The 19,992-nt window shown below is 27.4% G+C and overlaps 1 protein-coding gene across 1 annotated transcript; it reads right to left on the bottom strand.

Annotated features, from left to right (window-relative positions):
* Positions 1-2,607: 2,607 nt before the first annotated feature.
* LOC122850831 (toll-like receptor 3) lies at positions 2,608-19,097 on the bottom strand. Its single transcript, XM_044149893.1, has 3 exons — positions 18,886-19,097; positions 17,171-18,615; positions 2,608-2,696 (listed from the first exon to the last, which is right to left on the bottom strand). The coding sequence occupies exons 1-3, from the start codon at positions 19,095-19,097 to the stop codon at positions 2,608-2,610; spliced, it is 1,746 nt and encodes a 581-aa protein (XP_044005828.1).
* Positions 19,098-19,992: the final 895 nt, after the last annotated feature.

Genomic DNA, 19,992 nt, shown 5'->3' with positions numbered 1-19,992 from the left:
TCCATCCAAATAACCTTCAATATAAACAATAATTATTATTAACGATTGAATAAAGATCTTTATGGTCGATTATATTTAAACTTTAAAAAAATCAACGAACCTCAATTATGAAAACTGATGGATGACAACGAGCTAATATTGATAATGCTTGTCCACTTTCAACATCAATTTTGGCTGTTGACAACACAACTGCCATAGTTCGAAAAACCACAACAAAAAGTGACAAAAAATAATATACTGGGGTCTTTGTCTCAGTTGTTACTGATCTAAATGAACACCAATAATTTATTTGTAATGATTTTAGAAATATATAATTATTAATTTACAAATACCTTATTCCTTCTGATGTTTGTACGCAAATCTGATATACATTCATGCAACATGATAATAATATTAGTGGTGAAACAATATCGTCTGCTTCTTTGACAAGTTCATTTATCATGGTATATATATTTTTAATTTCCCGCCAATTAATTCTTTCTGATGAATTGTTTAAAATTTTAAATCGAACAATTTCGTTAAGATGTTTGTATCTTTCTGCAAGACCGATTGACACCTGAAAAATAAGAAGGTGTCGATTATCGGAATAAATATTTTATAGTGAATAATGTACAATAATTATTCTGTGGCTTTTTTGTACCAAAATAATCAAAAGATCACAAAAGTTCCAAGTGAATGTCGCCATGGTACGTACAATGGAACAGATTATTCCCACAAAGAGTTTGTAATCTATTGTTGAAAAAAAATATATTAATAATGCGTTCAAGAAACGTTAATTATGTCACTTAATAACACATAACTGTTTGATATCTCATTCAGGGATCCGAAAAATGGTGATAAAATATATTCACCACCTAAACTGAAATATTCATTGGCAGATGTTGTTTGAAATATTCCGTTTGAATAACTGTAGATATGCTCGATCAATGCAGGGAAAAATAAAATTAGTGTAATTTTCTGGAGTTTAAACCGTAGACGAAATTTCATTCGATAAAAACTGAAAATAATAAAAATATATTTACATTTTTGGAAAAAATTTTTTTATCAATAAAGTAGTCAATGTTTTTCGGTCGTCAATATTTTTGAATAATAATCAGATTAAATAAGTATTTAATTCAAAAAAGCTATAATTACAAATTTTCGATGAAAATTAAAAAACTATTAGGTGAACGTTTATTTTCCTAGTAGTAGTCGATTCAAAAAAGCTATTATTAGAAATAAAATGTGTTACCCAAAGTTACCAGGTTAATACTTAGTTCACCAGGAGATTACAGGTAATACTTTTAATCATCATTTAATCATTTTTTTTTTAGTTGCTATTTTATTTATTGAAAATGAAAAAAAAATTATTCATAGACATTAAAAATAAAATTGAAGGTCGAAGGTTTTTTATAGAGACCTAAAAGAAGGCACGCCGTAGTTAAATTAATAATTAGTAAAATATTAAAGTTAATTGTCATCCAAAATTAATCCTATCTCGAGTAAATTATTGGAAAAACTATATAAAACATTAAAATAACAATGAAAAATATTTACTTCTCCAATTTCTTTTCCACTTGTTGCCAATTTATTTGCAATTTAATCCAACTTGGCAATTTACAAAATATGATCAGCTGCACGAAGAAATTGTAGCCAAGAAAAACGATAAATGACAACTGATTAAAAATATTGCCTGAAAAAATTAAAATGAACATAGATCTTCAACGATAAAAAAAAAAATTTAAGTTTGAATTGAATGCGTTTTACCTTTATCAAAATAGATACACTTGATTGCTTTGAACACCAATAGAAAAAAATAACAACCAATAAGTGTAATGACCATCAAAGAATAGCATGTAATGAATGATGTAAATTCGAAAACATATTCGTCCGGTTTTGAATCTTGAATACCATTTATTGGAAAATTTCCAAAAAATTGTGAAACAGTAATAATTGGTTTAATAATATCATGAAAACTCTCATCATTCTGAAATGAGTATAATTTAAAAATTAACTTTGCACCAATTTGCACCAATGTACATAAGTACCTTTCTCAATTTTCTCTGTTGCTCACTGTTGATATCATTGAAAGTAAATAAAGGAATTAGTAAAGGCTGTCGGCCAAGCAACGGCTGAACTCTATTATTCCGGAAATAATTATTCATATTTATTGTTTGAAATAATTCGAACTATAACTAATACTTTTTCTTGGTGACAAACTGCATTTCCAAAGACTATCTATCAACTGAATATCATTTAATATACTAGAAAAAATAATAAATTGCAAATTAATATGCCTACTTATAATTTCTATGAGTGCGAAAATTCATTATTTTAAGTGAAATATCATTGTCTTTATCAACATGCAAGGTACGAGACATGCCAACTATCAAACTAAAAAAAATCGTTTTTAAATAATACATACACGCTGGTTTAAAAATGCAAATAGATAATTTTTCACTTCTTGGTTTAATGTATAGCAATATCCTGTAAAGATTAACTAGATAGTGGATGAGTAATGGATTTATTTAAAAAATTTAAAATTAATTGGTTTACGAATAATGTGTAAAATATTCTCGTGAAATATCAATAATGAATCTATGATAGCAAACAGTTGTTACATTATGATTATTCAGATTGTATTAGTATTGATTCTCGTTTACCACGCATTGAACGCCAATCAGTTCTTGGGAATGTTGCGGGTTCATCAGTATACACTGTAAAAAAAAAATTCTATATTTGATAACAAAACTTCTTGAAAATAGAATTTTCGTTCTAGGAAATTTTTAGTTTTGAAAGAAGAAAAAAAGTTCTTGTTATGAATAGAAAACTTCTTGTTGAAAGACAAAAAAATTTTTGAAACATGACAGATTTAGATTTGAAATGAACTTAAAATAGATTTGAAAAAAGAAAAATTATCCTTGTAATGATAATAAAACTTCTTGAAATAAATGCTAAAAAGGTCTTGAATTGAGACGCATACTTCTTAAAAAAAATCTTTTTGTTCTCACTTCATGAACAACAGTTCTAAATTTTAGAACAAGGCTTCTTGGAAATTATCAAGTTGTGTCTTGAATTGAGAACAAAAAGATTTCTATCAAGTCAAAATTAGATTCAATTCAAGAAGTAAATTACTACTGATTTAAATAAATAAAAAAATTATTTATTTAACATTACTTTTATTAATTACCAGAAGTACAGTGCAACTTCACATTGTAAACCATATTTTTTTTTCCTAAACTAATTACCTATGAGGGGAACCGAACTCTTGACCGACGCAAACCACGATAACTTAAACCTATCGACTTTCCCACCGAGCCACGAGCGCATGCACATGACGGGACGAAAATTTCTGTTCTCATAAAGCATGACATTTAACTTTATTTATTTTTCTAAAACAGAAACAGCTTAAAGATGAATGAAAATTCCATCTTTAAAAATCAATTTTCATTATCAAATATGGTCCTTAATGATGACAAGTGTAGAAAAATAATTCTTATTTTTACAAATTTGTTTTCATTAGTTAATCAATTTTTCTTATGAAAATAAACTTGAATAAAAATAGTAATAATTAACTTGTAAATAAAAATTTTTTTATTTTAAAATTAAATACAAAATAACTTGTTAAATTTATAAACTAGAAAATTTAACATTCATGTTATCCAAATCAACCTAAATTATCTAAATCAACTTTTACATTAATTTTAATGTTTTGAAAAAATCAGTAAAATAATTTTAAAAACCAATATAATAATGAAAATTTTTTTTTTTAATTTAAATTATACTGAACTCGTTCTATAGAGCCTCTGCGTATTTATGAATTTCAGAGCAGGAAAATATTTTTCTTTTTTTTTTTTCTTATTCATTATTTTTTATTTCAACATTAATGTAACAACTTCAATTAAATACAATAAATTTTCTAAAAATTAAATTTTAAAATACAGTATAAATATTATAAATTAAAATATAAAAAAATAATTTACACACTTTTTTTTTTCTTTTTGAAATTTTTTGCGAAACGAGACTTCAAACTTTCTAGACAAAAAGAGAACAAGACGAGCCTAGCATTTTAGCCATTTTTCGAGACCGATACGAGACTCCTTTAAGGTACAACCAGGGAAAATTAAAAATAATGACGATTTCACGAATTTTATAGAGTAGATAATTGAAATAACGATACACCTTTTTCTTTAATCAGATTTTTTGTTATAAGATGTTTTTTTGATTAATTAACTGTTAAAGATGGTCCTTTTTCTTGAGGTTAAACATAGGCTCTGATGGAAAATGATGTTCGGCTCTTCATAATGCCCCATCGAAATACTTGAAAAAATAATGCCATATTTACCAAAAACTAAAGGATAAAACTAGAAAAAAAGACGAAAAATCATCACCCAAATTTAGTATAGGTTTTAATATTCAATTTTAATTAATAGAGGATAATAAATTTTTGTCTTTGTCTAAATACTTAAGTGGAAGTGAGAAACAGTATTCTCTTTCTAATCTCTTGTCCTTTTCGCACTCATGAATATATAATGTTTTTAGCAAACATCCGCCAGATGTCTCTGGTTGTACCTTAAATATCGTCTCGCCTAGTTTCGTGTGCGACTCTAATTGTACACAATAATTTCACCATAAAGTTGATATATGTTGACAACTTCTAAAATATATATTTTTTTATACATTGATTCTGTGTTATATTTTTCTGTTATTCTAATGATGAAATACAAAAATGGAAAAATTGTTATTAATTATCATTCATCAGTGATTTATATAGATTCTAATGAACCGGTCGAAGCTGCATGAAGATGATTTCATAAGTAATGATTGCCCCAGTAATCTAAAATGAATTGAATCAAAATGTGTTATAAGTAGCTACTAAAATATATATTCATACTTACAGTCAATATAAATTTACGAGTAATTGGAAAAAACTTCATTGCTGTAAATGAAACTCTATCAATTGACAATTTTTGTTGCATCCAAATAACCTTCAGTATAAACAACAATTACTATTAATGATTGAATAAAAAGTTTATTAAAATCTTGAATGCGGTATGTTGTAAAGAATAACACCGAACCTCAATGATAAAAACTGATGGATGACAACGGGCAAATATTGATAATGCATGTCCACTTTCATCATCAATTCTGGCTGATGACAACACAACTGCCATTGTCCGAAAAACAATTGAAAAAAGTGACAAAAAATGATATATTGAGATATTTGCCTCAGTTGTCACTGATCTAAAATGTCACCGGTCATTTATTTGTAATGATTTGAAAACTGTATAAATATTAATTTATCAATAATACCTTATTCCTTCAGATGTATGTGAGCAAATCATATATACATTCATGATACATGATAATAATATTAATGGTGAAACAATATTGTCTGCTTCTCTAACAAGTTCATTCATGATGGCATATTTTTCTTTTATTTTCCGCCAATTGATTCTTTCTGTTAAACTGTTTGAAATTTTATAACTAACAATTTCATTGAGTTGTTTGTATCTTTCTGCAAGACCGATCGACACCTGAAAAATAAAAATTGAAAGTATCAATGATCGAAATAAATATTGTATTGTATAATACAATAATTATTATGTGGCATTTCGTACCAAAATAATTAAAAGATCACAAAAGTTCCAAGTGAATGTCGCCATGGTACGTATAATGGAACAGATTATTCCCGCAAAGAGTTTATAATCTATTGTTAAGAAAAAAAATCAATCAATAATGGGTTCAAAGAACGGTGATCATGTCACTCACTGAAAGACTCACTGTTTAATATCCCATTCGGAGATCCAAAAACAAATGATAAAGTAAATTCACTGTATGAACTGAAATATTCTTTAGCTGATGTTGAATGAGACATTTGATCTACATAACTGTAGATATGCTCGATTAAAGCAGGTAAAAACAAAATTAGTGCAATTTTCTGGAGTTTAAACCGTAGACGAAATTTAGTTTGATGAAAACTGAAAATAATAAAAATATATACCCCAGGTAGAAGTTCTCAGGCTTGAATAACTGTGCCAGGCTTGTGCAAGGGTCGTGTATCAAGCCTCGTTAACACAGTCTTGACACAAGACTGTCCTTGTTGTTTTTAACCGGCCTTACACGGGCCTTAATAGTCCAAGCTCGTGTCAAGCCTGTGTTTTTCGTTTTCCCCGGCATCACATGAGCGGATGAGCCTCGATAACACAGGCTTGACACAAGACTGTCCTTGTTGTTTTTAACCGGCCTCACACTGCAGGCCTCAATAGTCCAAGCTGGTGTCAAGCCTGTTTTTTTTATTTTCCCCGGCCTCACACGAGCCTTGTGTCAAGCTCGTTTTATCAAGCCTGACACGAGACTTGACTTGTGCATATATTCAATTAAAAAAAATAAATATAATAATTAGATCTATAAATTGTAAATAGAAATTTTAAGTAGCAATTATTAGGTTTTGACTATCGTGCCAGGCGTTTACAAGGACTGTGTATTAAGGTACAACTAGGTAGAGTGGGTATAAGCAGAGTGCGGCCACAGAGGTCCCATTAGTCCGACATTTTGTGCTCGCCGTATGGAGTGGGTATAAGAGGTTTTCGTCACTTCCAAGCTCACCGTATGGAGTGGGTATATGAGGGTTTCGTCACTTCCGAGATAAAAATCATCTATGGCCGCACTCTGCTTATACCCACTCTACAACTAGGGCAAAATGAGAGACATCTGGCGGATGTTTGCTAAAAACATTATAAATTCATGAGTGCGAAAAGGACGAAAGATTAGAAAGAGAATACTGTTTCTCACTTCCACTCAAGTATTTAGACAAAGACAAAAATTTATTATCCTCTATTAATTAAAATTGAATATTAAAATCTATACTAAATTTGGGTGATGATTTTTCGTCTTTTTTTCTAGTTTTATCCTTTAGTTTTTGGTAAATATGGCATTATTTTTTCAAGTATTTCGATGGGCTATTATGAAAAGCCGAACATCATTTTCCATAAGAGCCTATGTTTAACCTCAAAAAAAAGGACCATCTTTAACAGTTAATTAATCAAAAAAACATCTTATAACAAAAAAACTGATTAAAGAAAAAGGTGTATCGTTATTTCAATTATCTACTCTATAAAATTCGTGAAATCGTCATTATTTTTAATTTTCCCTAGTTGTACCCTAAGTCTCGAATAGTTTCATTCATATCAAAAACTTTTAGTGACTTTTTCATGAATGCCCCGGTGGATACCATGATAGATTGATAGAGCCTGCATTCTCATGAGAATGAAAATTTATACATAATAAGTGCATACGCAAATAATGATACACATAGAGAAATCCGCAGCATATATTACTGTAGTGGTATCGTAAAAATCATAGCTGACGTCATTAAAGCGACTAATTCCCACTTATTATAATAATGATTATTATTATATTTCATCTAAATTTTTTACTGTCGTCTACCGGAATTTTTGGAAGTCTTGAGTTAATAGTATACTGTACGCCAGAAATTACTGTAGTGTACAGCAGGTTATCCTGCCAGATGACACGAACATTTATTGGAAATCAAGTATGTTCCTAACCCTTTCTAAAAAAGTTTATTGTTTTTATTTTATTCATAAATCTAAATAAAAATGCGGTGAAACACATGAAAATTATAAAATGGTTTATTTTTTAAAAATTAATAAACACGTTACATTTTTATTTTGATGTTTGAACAATAAGGTTTTATTTAATTTTTTGTGTTGTTTCTTTGTTTTGTTTTGATTAAAATTACTGTAGTGTCCCTGGCGAAACTCTGCACGGTACAACAGTGGCGATTACGGCGCGGTAAATTTTGACATTACGTTGAACGTACAATGGACAGAAAATTGTTTGCTGCGGATTTCTCTCCGTGTACTAAAATCATTTTTATTGAAGAATTAGACTCAATATTCAATAAATTAAAACTTGATAACCCAAACAATTATTATATCTTAGCTGGTGATTTCAACCCTGGCAGAACTGGCTTGATCGCTTTTGTCGCGAAGCCAGAGCGAATCCAGAGCAAAGCCAGACTTGTAAAAAATACATTTATTTATAACAATAGCACTAACTATTAATAAACAATATTAAATTAATCAATTTTAATGACTTTTAGAGACTTTTTTATTATTATAATTAATTTTTTGCGTGAAAACATCTATTTGGCCTACAAAGCAGAGGAAAGTTAGTAGTAGAGGTTCAGACAAAGAGCAAAGTTGAGTAGCCAGACTTGTAAAAAAGACATTTATTTATAACAATAGCACTAATTATTAATAAACAATAATAAATTAATGAATTTTAATGACTTTTAGAGACTTTTTATTACTATAATTAATTTTTAGCGTGAAAAAAAAAAAAAAACACATCAAGTCTGGCTTAACTCTGGCTTTGCTCTGGCTTTTGTCTGGTTTTACTCTGGCTTTACTCTGGCTTTTGTATTGCCAGAGATTAATGTTTTTTTTTTTTTTTTTAAGCGAAAAATTAATTTTAATAATAAAAAAGTCTCTAAAAGTCATTAAAATTTATTAATTTATTATTGTTTATCAATAGTTAGTGCTATTGTTATAAATAACTGTCTTTTTTACAAGTCTGGCTTTTCTCTGGCTTTGCTCTGGCTTTTGTCTGGTTTTACTCTGGCTTTACTCAGCTGGCTTTCCTCTGGCTTTTGTATTGCCAAAGATTGATTGTGTTTTTTTTTTTTTTTTTAAGCGAAAAATTAATTTTAACAATAAAAAAGTCATTAAAATTTATTAATTTAATATTGTTTATTAATAGTTAGTTTTATTTATATAAATAAATGTTTTTTTTACAAGTCTGGCTTTACTCTGGAAAAGGTCTGGATTTGCTATTGCTTCTCGCTAGGGATTTTTGTGTTTAACCGATTCAAGTCAACCTCAAAACGTCAAAATCTATCAACTTTTACATTACTTGTTCTACTTATATTTATCTCTTTACATCAATATTATTGCCAAAAATAAGTTAAATAGTAATTGAATTTAAATAATATATCTATATAAAGCCCAAATTAACGTTTGATATCGTTAATATTCTGTATTTATTATCTTTGGCTTTGCTCTGGTTTTGCTCTGGCTTTGGCGACAAAAGCGATATCGTTTTCTTCTGGCTTAGCTCTCACCATTTCCGCCAGGGTATATATTACATGTAAATAACAAAAAAACTGTATACTAGAGCTGGCATCTCTAGAATTGACTGTTACATCTTGAAATTGACTCGTGATTATATGTCGAAATTAAATGATATAAATAGCAAAACAATAAATGACCTGGCAAACATAAGCCAAAATCATGAATCAAGAAAAAAATCAGGCTACTTAACACTACAAGATTTCATGAAATGTGACCACGATGGTCTCATCCAGATAAAGAAAACAAACCAATAATTTACTATTACACGAGACACATAAGAAACAAAAAAATATTATTTAATTACGATGATACAACTCATCAAAATAAAAACATCTTCACTATTAGAGAAACTATAAAGCATATTAAAATAACGTTAAAAAATAGTTACTTGTCAAATTTCTCTTCAACTTGTTGCCAATTTATTTGCAATTTAATCCAATCAGGCAATTTACGAAATATTATCAGCTGCACGAAAAAATTGTATCCAAGAAAAACGGCAATTAAAAACTTTATAAAAAAATTTTCTGAAAAAGTAAAAAACGATAAATACAGCATTGACCTTATCTACAACTGAATAAAAATATTTTCTAAAAAAAAAAAAAAAAAAAAAAAAATAAACATAAAGCTTGAACAATAAAAAACATTTAAAGCTCAAATTGAATACGTCTTACCTTCTGTAAAATTAATAGCTTTGATTGTTTCAAACAGCAATAAAATGAAATTACAACCAATAACTGTAATGATCATTAAAGAATAGCATGTAATAAATGATGTAAATTTGAAAACATATTCATCCGGTTTTGAATCTCGAATACCATTTATTGGAAAATTTCCAAAAAATTGTGAAACAGTAATAATTGGTTTGATAATATGATGAAAACTTTCATCATTCTGAAATGAGTATAATTTAAAAATTAACTTTGCACCAATTTGAGTAGCTTAAATGTACATACCTTTCTCAATTTTCTCTGTTTCTCACTGTTGATATCATTGAAAGTAAATAAAGGAATTAGTAAAGGCTGTCGGCCAATCAACGGCTGAACTCTATTATTTCGTAAATAATTATTCATATTTATTATTTGAATTAATTCGAAAAATATCTAATACTTTTTTCTTGGTGGCAAACTGCATTTTCAAAGACTACTATCTATCAACTGAATATCATTCAATATACTAGGAAAAATAATAAATTAAAATTACAAATTTATATGACTACTTGTAAATTCTACAAGTGCAAAAACCAATTATTGTAAGTGGAATATCACTGTCTTTATTAACATACAATCTATACCAGACAAGCCAACCATCAAATCAAAAATAATATATGTATACACGCTGATGTAAAAACGCAAATTGATAATTTTGAACTTGTTGGATTAATGTATATGTCAATATTCTGTAAAGATTAACTGGATAAAGGATGAGAAATGGATTCATTTTAAAAATTTAAAATTAACTGATTTATGAATGTTTAATATATACTTATGAGATATGGACAATAAATTTATTATTCATCAAGCAATTGAATAAATTCTTTTTATGCAATAATGATCGATGCAAATATTTATGAATCTTTGACTTTTGATTTATAAACATTTGTTACATAAATAATAAATTAAATCAAATAAAACAACAACAAATGAAATACTTAAGTAAATTAACAAATGCATTTATTTTAAAAAGAAAAATTAATCGCAAATAAATTATTTTTGATAAAATTTTTTAAAAGTATAATGACACCACTTCATATAAAATTATATTCCTACAAAATCTAAAAAATTATTTAATCAATGACATCATGAAATCTAGTTACTCATTTTCGATATTATTGAAATAAAGTAAGAAGCCATTATAATTATAATTCAATGGAAATAAAAAAAAAATATGAAAAGAAAAGACAATTTGACTAATAAAGGTTTGACTAATCTATCAGAAATGATTAAAAAAACCCATAAACAATGGGAAAAGTCAATTATCAACTTATAATTATTAATCAATATATTATTATTTAGTAATTATTTAAAACAAAATACATGATTATTTATAGATTTAGGCGTAAATTTTATATATATATATATTTTATAAAGTTCATCTTATAAATATTTTTGTAAGAGTATTCTTCCAAATTGATAAAGAAATTTCAAAATAAATTTGGCACCTGATATAAAATTTATATGCAATTGTGTAGAAATTTTATTTCGAGTGCTGGATCATTCTGTAAATTTTTTAACTTTTTGTCAGTCAATCAATGAATTTAAAAATATATTATTTACACCTCATTGATGATTTAAATAATTATAATTTTTTTTTCATTTGATACTCAATGATCGGTGAAGGCTATGGACCGATTAATGGCTGAATATAATTCATTCGCAAATAATCTATAATTAATAATTATAGTTCAATTAATGTATATTCCTTATATAAAAAAAAGAATGAAACTTCTCTTCGAGCTATTTGATTGGCTGTTTATAATAATTCATATATTTTTTTTCAATTAATTCATTTTTTATTTTGTTTGCATCCGTTGCTATGTGTACCCGTTGTTATTTTATTTTTGCTTATATGTGATGTTTTGTCAATGATGTAAGAAGGTGGTAAATAGTAAAAAGCAAGGTCTGTAGATTAATAGACGGCTGGGATAAGGTCGTCGCACAAGCATCAAACATGGCCGACTTTTAGGCGCGCATTATTTAAACCATCTTTATAGCTTACATCTGGTCTATTACAGAAACAGTATACAACAAGAAGTTAACACTTAATTTTTTTCAATTAATAATTATCTAAATATTCTGAAAAATTGACAAAGTTATCAGACAGTTTAATATAAATAGTTGTAAAAAAGTGAAACAAAAGTTACTCGAATAATATAATTTTTTCTTTTTCAATATAAAAATAAAATAATCGAATACAATTTTTTATCTGACAACAAAATATATTTTTCTGGCTTTAGTAGGCTTTTGCCTGTCGCATACTATAAATAATTGAATAGAATAACTCAATTGAAAGGTTTTTTAAAAATGGACAATTTTCCGAATACATTAAGAAGCTTGTTAAACTTGTTTTTAATTTTTTCTCGTTGTCTTTCTGACAGTATCCTTTTTTTTTATTCAACTCGTAATTCGCAGTCTAAACTAATATTTATTTTTTTTTAAGCTTTCTACTTCCTAGTTTAAACTCGAAATTTCGTGGTGATAAAGACAATGTTGATTTTGAAGCATGAAATTAAATTTAATAACTCCTTCATTATATTTTTTTATTATTTCTGCTTGTAATTCATCAGCAAGAATTGATAAAGTGATCCTTATCCGTTTACTATCACCAAACTGCAATATCACGTAACTCAAAGAAACTTAGTTGCCAGCGGGTAACTTGAATAAACTCTTTTTTGTCGCCGTCCTATTTATCATGATTGTACATCAAGCAAATGGTCTGGAAGTTACCAAATGTTAAAATCATCGAAGTATGAAGAAGTTCAATTACCTCATCAAAAAATATCGTTAAGGAATTTTTTATCAAGACACTTTAATATAAGTTAAAATTCAATGTTTATCCAAATTCACGTCACTTGTATTTTGTTATTTGAAAAAAATTTCACCCCTGACGATGTTTGCTCGGCATTATCGTCAAATATATCTGCAATTCCATATATCCTAAACTTCCAGCAGCCAAACCAATTTTGATCTAAAAGAAAATCATTGAAGAACTTAATTTCATTTCGTTTTGGAAAATTTTGGTTGAAGTCCAGACTTATGTTTTAAACAATGCAGTGAAGTCAACCATCGCAAATCTCAACGTCGTGAACAAATTTACTCAATCCTTTCATGATTAAATATTTGAGTGGACAAATTTTTTTGTACCGCCATACACTGTTTGTTTACATTGTGTGCAACGAAGGTTTTTGACATGCCATACACTGTTTGTTTACATTGTGTGGTGAACATTAGAAGTGGGAAATAGCATCAAACATGGCTGACCGCGCATGCGCACTGAGTCATGCGACGACCTGATCCCAGCCGTCTATTAAGGGATTTGGACGATTTTTTTCGGAATATGAGAAAGAAATGAAATTTATACAGTAGATTTTTGAAATACTAATACATTTTATGTGATTTTTTGGTAATTGTTTGGAAGCTCGTTTTTTTTTTATTAATTTTTAAAGTTGACAACTTTTAACATTGGCTCTTATGGAGAATGCGATTTTCGTCAAAAAAAAATCCATTAAAATACCAATATCTCCAATCGACAATATGACATCATGAAAAAAAAACTATCGGGTTATAAAATGAGACAAAAGAAAACGTATAGAAAAAAAATAAAAGAGGTTTGGAGCATGGTTTTTTTACAATTAATAATTAAAGTATGAAAAAATGGATTTTTATGAGGAATTATTGAAAAATCACTAGAGACCTCTTGCGGATGACTTTTAGAAACACAATATTTCTATGAGTGCGAAAAAGACAAAAAACAGAGAAAAAATGTTGTCTCTCTCTTCGTTTTAAAAAATCGTCCAAATCCCTTAATCTACAGACCTCGGTAAAAAGTATGTATGTAATAAATAAATTAACAATTTTCATTAATTCTTCAGCAATATTTGCCATAATAAGTTGCTATAATTATGGAAAATATTGCTAAAAAAATAATTTAGATTACGAATTAATTTATTTGGCTGTCAACGTTTGCCATATTTGATTAGTTAAATAGCTATTGGCAAATGTTGCTAAGAAAAAGATGTAATCAAATAAATTAATTCGTAATCTAGATTAATTCCTCAGCAATTTGGCACAATAGGTTTAATTTAATATAGAAAATATTGCTGAGAATTATACTAAACTATAAAATATAAGAAACAAAAATCTATTATTCACGCGTCAATGACAAAACCTAAAAACCATAAAAATAAAACATGTCTGGGCCTCCAACGTGGAAGTCCAATGCACTATCATGTCGACCATCGGGGTATTGATAAAAGTGGTTGTCAAAATTTTTTATATAAATAAATTCTATTGAGACTAAACACACAGTCCTCGCGAATGCCTCACACAATAGTCAAAGCCTGATAATTTTTATTTGAAATTTATATTAAATTTATATACTTATCTACACTCAGAGAAGGATAAGTTAACAGTTAACATACCAATATGTTTACATTAAACATACAAAAGTTTAATGTTAAGATATATATATTAACAATAAACATAGATATCTTAACTGTTAACATACGCATGTTTATAGTTAACATACGTATCTTTACGCGGCCAAATATTTTGATGCGCCAGTCTACTTCTTGTCATCTTTTTTTTTTGACATTATATTGTGATACTATTCTAATTGTAATATAATATAATATGTACTCGTGTTGTCATAAATTTATTTAAATTTAGTTTTTTTGTAAATTCATTCTTAATTTTAAATTCAATTTTCATATTTACATACGTAAATGTCTTCAACTATCAGCCTAACCTTCAAATTGTGTCAATGACAGATATCTTAATAGTTAACATACGCATATTAACTATTAAGATACGTATGTTTAATGTTAATATATCTTTGATGTAAACTTATCAGCCACCACCCATTTTAACATGGCATATGTTAACATTAAACAGGATATGTTAACTGTTAACATATCCTTCTCTGTGTGTAATTACTATAATTTTTTTTTTTTGAGTTAAATATATGCATAAGTCAAGTCTCGTGTCGAGCTTGGTGAAACAATGGGCACCAGCTTGATACAAGGCTGTATTACGAGGCTCGTGTGAGGGCGGGAAAAATCAAAGGGACAGTCTTGTGTCGAGCCTGGATTAACAAGGCTTGTCTAGTGACTGGAAAAACAGGCTTGACACAACCTTGGAATTTTTAACCTTGTGTGAGGCTTGGAATTAACGATTGACACATGCTTGTTACAAGCCTGGACTAGCAAGTCTTGTGCAATGACTGTAAATACAGGCTTGATACGAGCTTGGAATTTTTAATCTTGTGTAAGGCTTGGAATTACCGATTGACACAGACTTGGTACAAGCCTGGACTAGCAAGTCTTGTGCAATGACTGTAAATACAGGCTTGATACGAGCTTGGAATTTTTAATCTTGTGTAAGGCTTGGAATTAACGATTGTCACAGGCTTGGTACAAGCCTGGAACAACAAGTCTTGTGCAATGACTGTAAATACAAGCTTGACACGAGCTTGGAATTTTTAACCTTGTGTGAGGCTTGGAAATAACAATCGACACAGGCTTGGTACAAGCCTAAATTAACAAGTCTTGTGCAATGACTGGAAAAATTCTCTGTGCCAAGCTAGGCACATTTTAGTCCACCAAGGCTAGGAAACACAAGCTTGTAACAAGCCTGGCACGGCCGTTCACCCTTGTGGGATCCTACCTGGGTTGTTTGAAAATATTTAAAGGTTGAAATGATAAAAAATCGGCACGTAGAAAAATTATATCTGAAATATATCTCAATTATATCTCAATTTCGACAGATATGGAAGAGATATAAAAAAGATATCGAATATATCTAAATAATATATATTATATATTATTTTTATATTCCTGGTAGAAAAAATTATTCATATATACATGTAAAGTCGGAAAATATAAATAACGGAATTATAAACTAACGAAAAAATATGGAATATATATATATTTTATAGATTTTTTTTTAGATTTTATAATAACCGATTTTACATATTTTTCTATTTGGATATATATATCATAATCTATAGAAAAAAGATATGCAATATATATAGCATAGATCTGCAGAATATAAAAAAGAGATATAAAATATATATACTATAAATATATTTAAATTCAATATTTTTTTAAACAATAAATTTAACATTTTTTTAAACAATAAATTCAACATTTATTTTAACAAAAATTTAGACATTTGTTTGAACATTAAATTCAACATTTTTTTAATGTTTAAATAAATGTTGAATTTATTATTTAAAAAAATGTTAAATTTATTGTTTAAAAAAATGTTAAATTGAATAATTGAATAATTTTTTCTACCAGGAATATAAAAATAGTATATAATATATATAATTTAGATATATTCGATATCTTTTTTATATCTCCTTTATATCTGTCGAAATTGAGATATAATTGAGATATAATTGAGATATATTTCAGATATAATTTTTCTACGTGGATCCATTTATTTTTATAATATTTTTAAAACTGACATGAGTTCGCAATAAATAAAAAAATTTTTCTTTTCATAATGATTTATTAAGTTAAAAAATATAAATCTTATTGAATATAGCTATTTTTTCGTTTTTGACTTTCTTATTTTATTTTTATAATTTAATTTTTTTATTGTGAAATGAAAGCATTATCATTTTTTTTTGGAATTAAAATATTAAATTTTGACTTTTTTTTTTTTAATTTTAATATCGTTAATAAACAGTGATGTACTTACCATGCAAACTTTCATCTTTATTCTCGATCCATGATAGTTGTAGATATGAAAAATGGAGAATAATTGGAGTACAAAAAAAAAGAAAATAAATACAATTTAAAAATCAAATTTAATAAGCAGAAATTGTGTATATTATTTATTTATCATCAAGGTCAGAATAATGACAAGTAGAATTTCATGACATTTTTATTATTATTGACAAGAGTTGAAAAAAAAATTTTTTATGACTCATTTCGCAAATATTTATATATTTATTTTAACTTCCTTTAGTTTGTATTTTTATTTACGAAAAAACCTTGGACTTTTCATGATGACTGATGAAAAATACTTGCGATCGAAATTTTTATTTTATTGCAATACTAAATATTTTCAATACCATGGTATTGAAAATATATAGCGAATCAGGATCATAAAAAGATTATTCATATGAAGTTTATTAATTTTAGTTTATAAGTTATATTTCGTGGATAAATAATAATTTAATTTTTTTTTATTTTTAATTATCATCAACGATTATATTGAATATATATTATAACTGAATTATTTAGAACATATACGTTGATATTTTTCGGCAGACCGGCTCATATATTGAGCCAAATAAAATGTTAAATTTACCATGACAATCTTTTCCTAAATCTGTATATCTAGTATACTTAAGTTTCGGTTCATCGTCTTTATTCTTCAAATAGTCACCATAATGTATACGATGTCCTTTTCTAACAATAAGTTCTCCAATAGTAGCTGGAAATCCCATGATGTTCCTGGTAGTAGACAATAGTGGATTCTCTCGTATATCAAATATTTTACATGTCATATTGCCGAATGTTCCCTCCGATATCTTCTCTATTTTATTGTAGCTTACATTGATGAGTGTATAATCATTATTGATGGTCATCAATGATCCCATATCAAAGCCATTAATTTCATTATTATTAAGTCTAAGTCTTTTTAAAATTCTTAGACTATTAAAAACATTCATGACGATACTTTTGATTTTATTGTAAGACAAGTTGATTTTTTCTAAATAATCGAGTCCAAAAAATGCATCAGGTTCAATTGTCATCAAACGTGTTCTTGTTACTCGCAAATATTTAAGACTTGGTAAACAAATAAATGAATTTTTATGTAATACAGTAAAAGGACCTTTGATATAAGAGAGATACAAGAGGGGTGGAAGTTTTTCTGAAAATTGATTACCGCAAACACTGATTGACTTATTTTTAATAATATTTAAAGAAGTTAAGAGTCGTAAATTCAGCAGAGATTTATATAAGTACTGCTGAGTTTCATCTACTTCAATTTTGAGACGATTCAACTTAGACAATCTGTAAAATGCACCACGTTCAAGAATTGTTGGTCCAACATTAAGTTCAAGATTTTCTAGCTTTGATAATCCATTGAATGAATATGATGGAAGTTCGAGTCCATCTTGAATATTTTTAGTGAGAATTAAACTTTTTATTGTTAGTTGATTATCAATGTTTTTCCATGCATCATCTCGTATTGATGTGATATTATCAATTGATATTTCCATCTGGAAATTATTTTTTTCTGCATCAGATATTTGCCAAAATTGATCAATTTCATTTAATGTAATTGATGTTGCAATTGTCCCGTTGATACAAATTGTCCACCAATTTTCAATATGACACAATAATTCAACTTGAACTTTTTTCGATCCATTAACAGCAAACAGTTGACTATTATTGTATGCATATACGAGTGACATTGAATGCGGATCATATTTAAAATTTATTATATTATTATTTGAAAGATCAAGCTGTTTAATGGATTTGATACCTTCAAATGTTTTATCTGAAATTGCACGTAGTTTATTTCGACTTAAATCGAGAAATAATAAATGATTCTTTAATTTTGAAAATGCTCCATTTTCTATTAACTCTATTGAATTAGATCTTAGTATAAGTGTTTTTAAGTTCGTCATTTGACCAAATGAATTTTTGTGAATATGTGTCAAATTGCGATTATACTGTAATAAGAGACTAACGAGACTGTCAGGGCCATTAAATGCGTCATCCTCAAATCCGGTGATGTTAGTGCTATCAATAAAAAGATACTTAATGTTTTTTAGACATGAGAACGCATTTGATTGAATAGTTCCAAATAAACCTCCATTATAATAAAAATATTCAAATTTGAAATTATTGCTTTTTTTATAACAGATTTCATTGCAAAAATTAAATGCATCATGATTGAAAATCGTTAAACGTATTAGATTTTTAAATCCTTGCAACGAATCACAAAGAAAAGTTTGTGATTCATTTACTGATAATGATAATTGTTTTAAAGTATTCTTGATATAAAAAAACGTTGTGTTTTTAATCAAAATTGGTTGAGTATCGAGTCGAAGATTTTCAAGTTTTGGTAATCTTTTCAATGATTCAGCAACAAGTTGAAATGGTTTTGCAGTTGATTCAATTATTAAATTTTTAATCGTCAAATTATAGAATATGTTATCTTCAGTTAATATTATATCGCTGTCTCCAAATATAAGTGTTTCTTGTAAAAGTCTATGAGGCATATTTCTCGCTGTAACCGATACGAGTAGATTTTTTTTTTGACAAATTTTAAAATAATGGTATTTACTTTCATAACAATTAAAAGTTTCGTTTTTTTGTTCACTATTGGAAATTGCAAAATCTGAATAATTGTAATAAAAATATACTGTTGTTTTCACGTCATTAATACCCCATTTTTTTTTATCAAAAAAATCTGTTATCATATTATTATCTAGCAAAAGTGTATGAATGATTGAATTTTCAAATTCGTTATTACCAATATATTCGATACCATTCACTCCAAGATCAACTGTTGTGCATTCAATATTTTTAAAGGATCCATTTTGAATAAATTCTATAGAATTATAACTCAAGTTTAGTAATTCACAATTTTTATTCACCGTAAAATATGTGCCGTCCAATTTTGAAATTGAATTATTACTCAAATCCAAAATTTTTAACTCATTTAAATTATTGAAAATATTTGCAGGGATAATAGTCAGTATGTAATTATTCGTTATCAATACTTTTTGTAATTTTTTCAAAAAATTAAAGGCACCAGACTCTATTATTGATAATTTTGTTTTTGTGATTGTTAATTCTTCAAGATTTGTCAAACACTCAAATAACATTGACGATATTGATCTTATAACTCCTCCTATTAATCTACACTCAGAGAAGGATAAGTTAACAGTTAACATACCAATATGTTTACATTAAACATACAAAAGTTTAATGTTAAGATATATATATTAACAATAAACATAGATATCTTAACTGTTAACATACGCATGTTTATAGTTAACATACGTATCTTTACGCGGCCAAATATTTTGATGCGCCAGTCTACTTCTTGTCATCTTTTTTTTTTGACATTATATTGTGATACTATTCTAATTGTAATATAATATAATATGT

The sequence above is a fragment of the Aphidius gifuensis genome, linkage group LG3, assembly GCF_014905175.1.
Source record: "Aphidius gifuensis isolate YNYX2018 linkage group LG3, ASM1490517v1, whole genome shotgun sequence".
Classification (NCBI taxonomy): Eukaryota; Metazoa; Arthropoda; class Insecta; order Hymenoptera; family Braconidae; genus Aphidius; species Aphidius gifuensis.
Note: the sequence above shows the minus strand (reverse complement) of the source record. Positions and strands in the feature narration are given on the sequence as shown.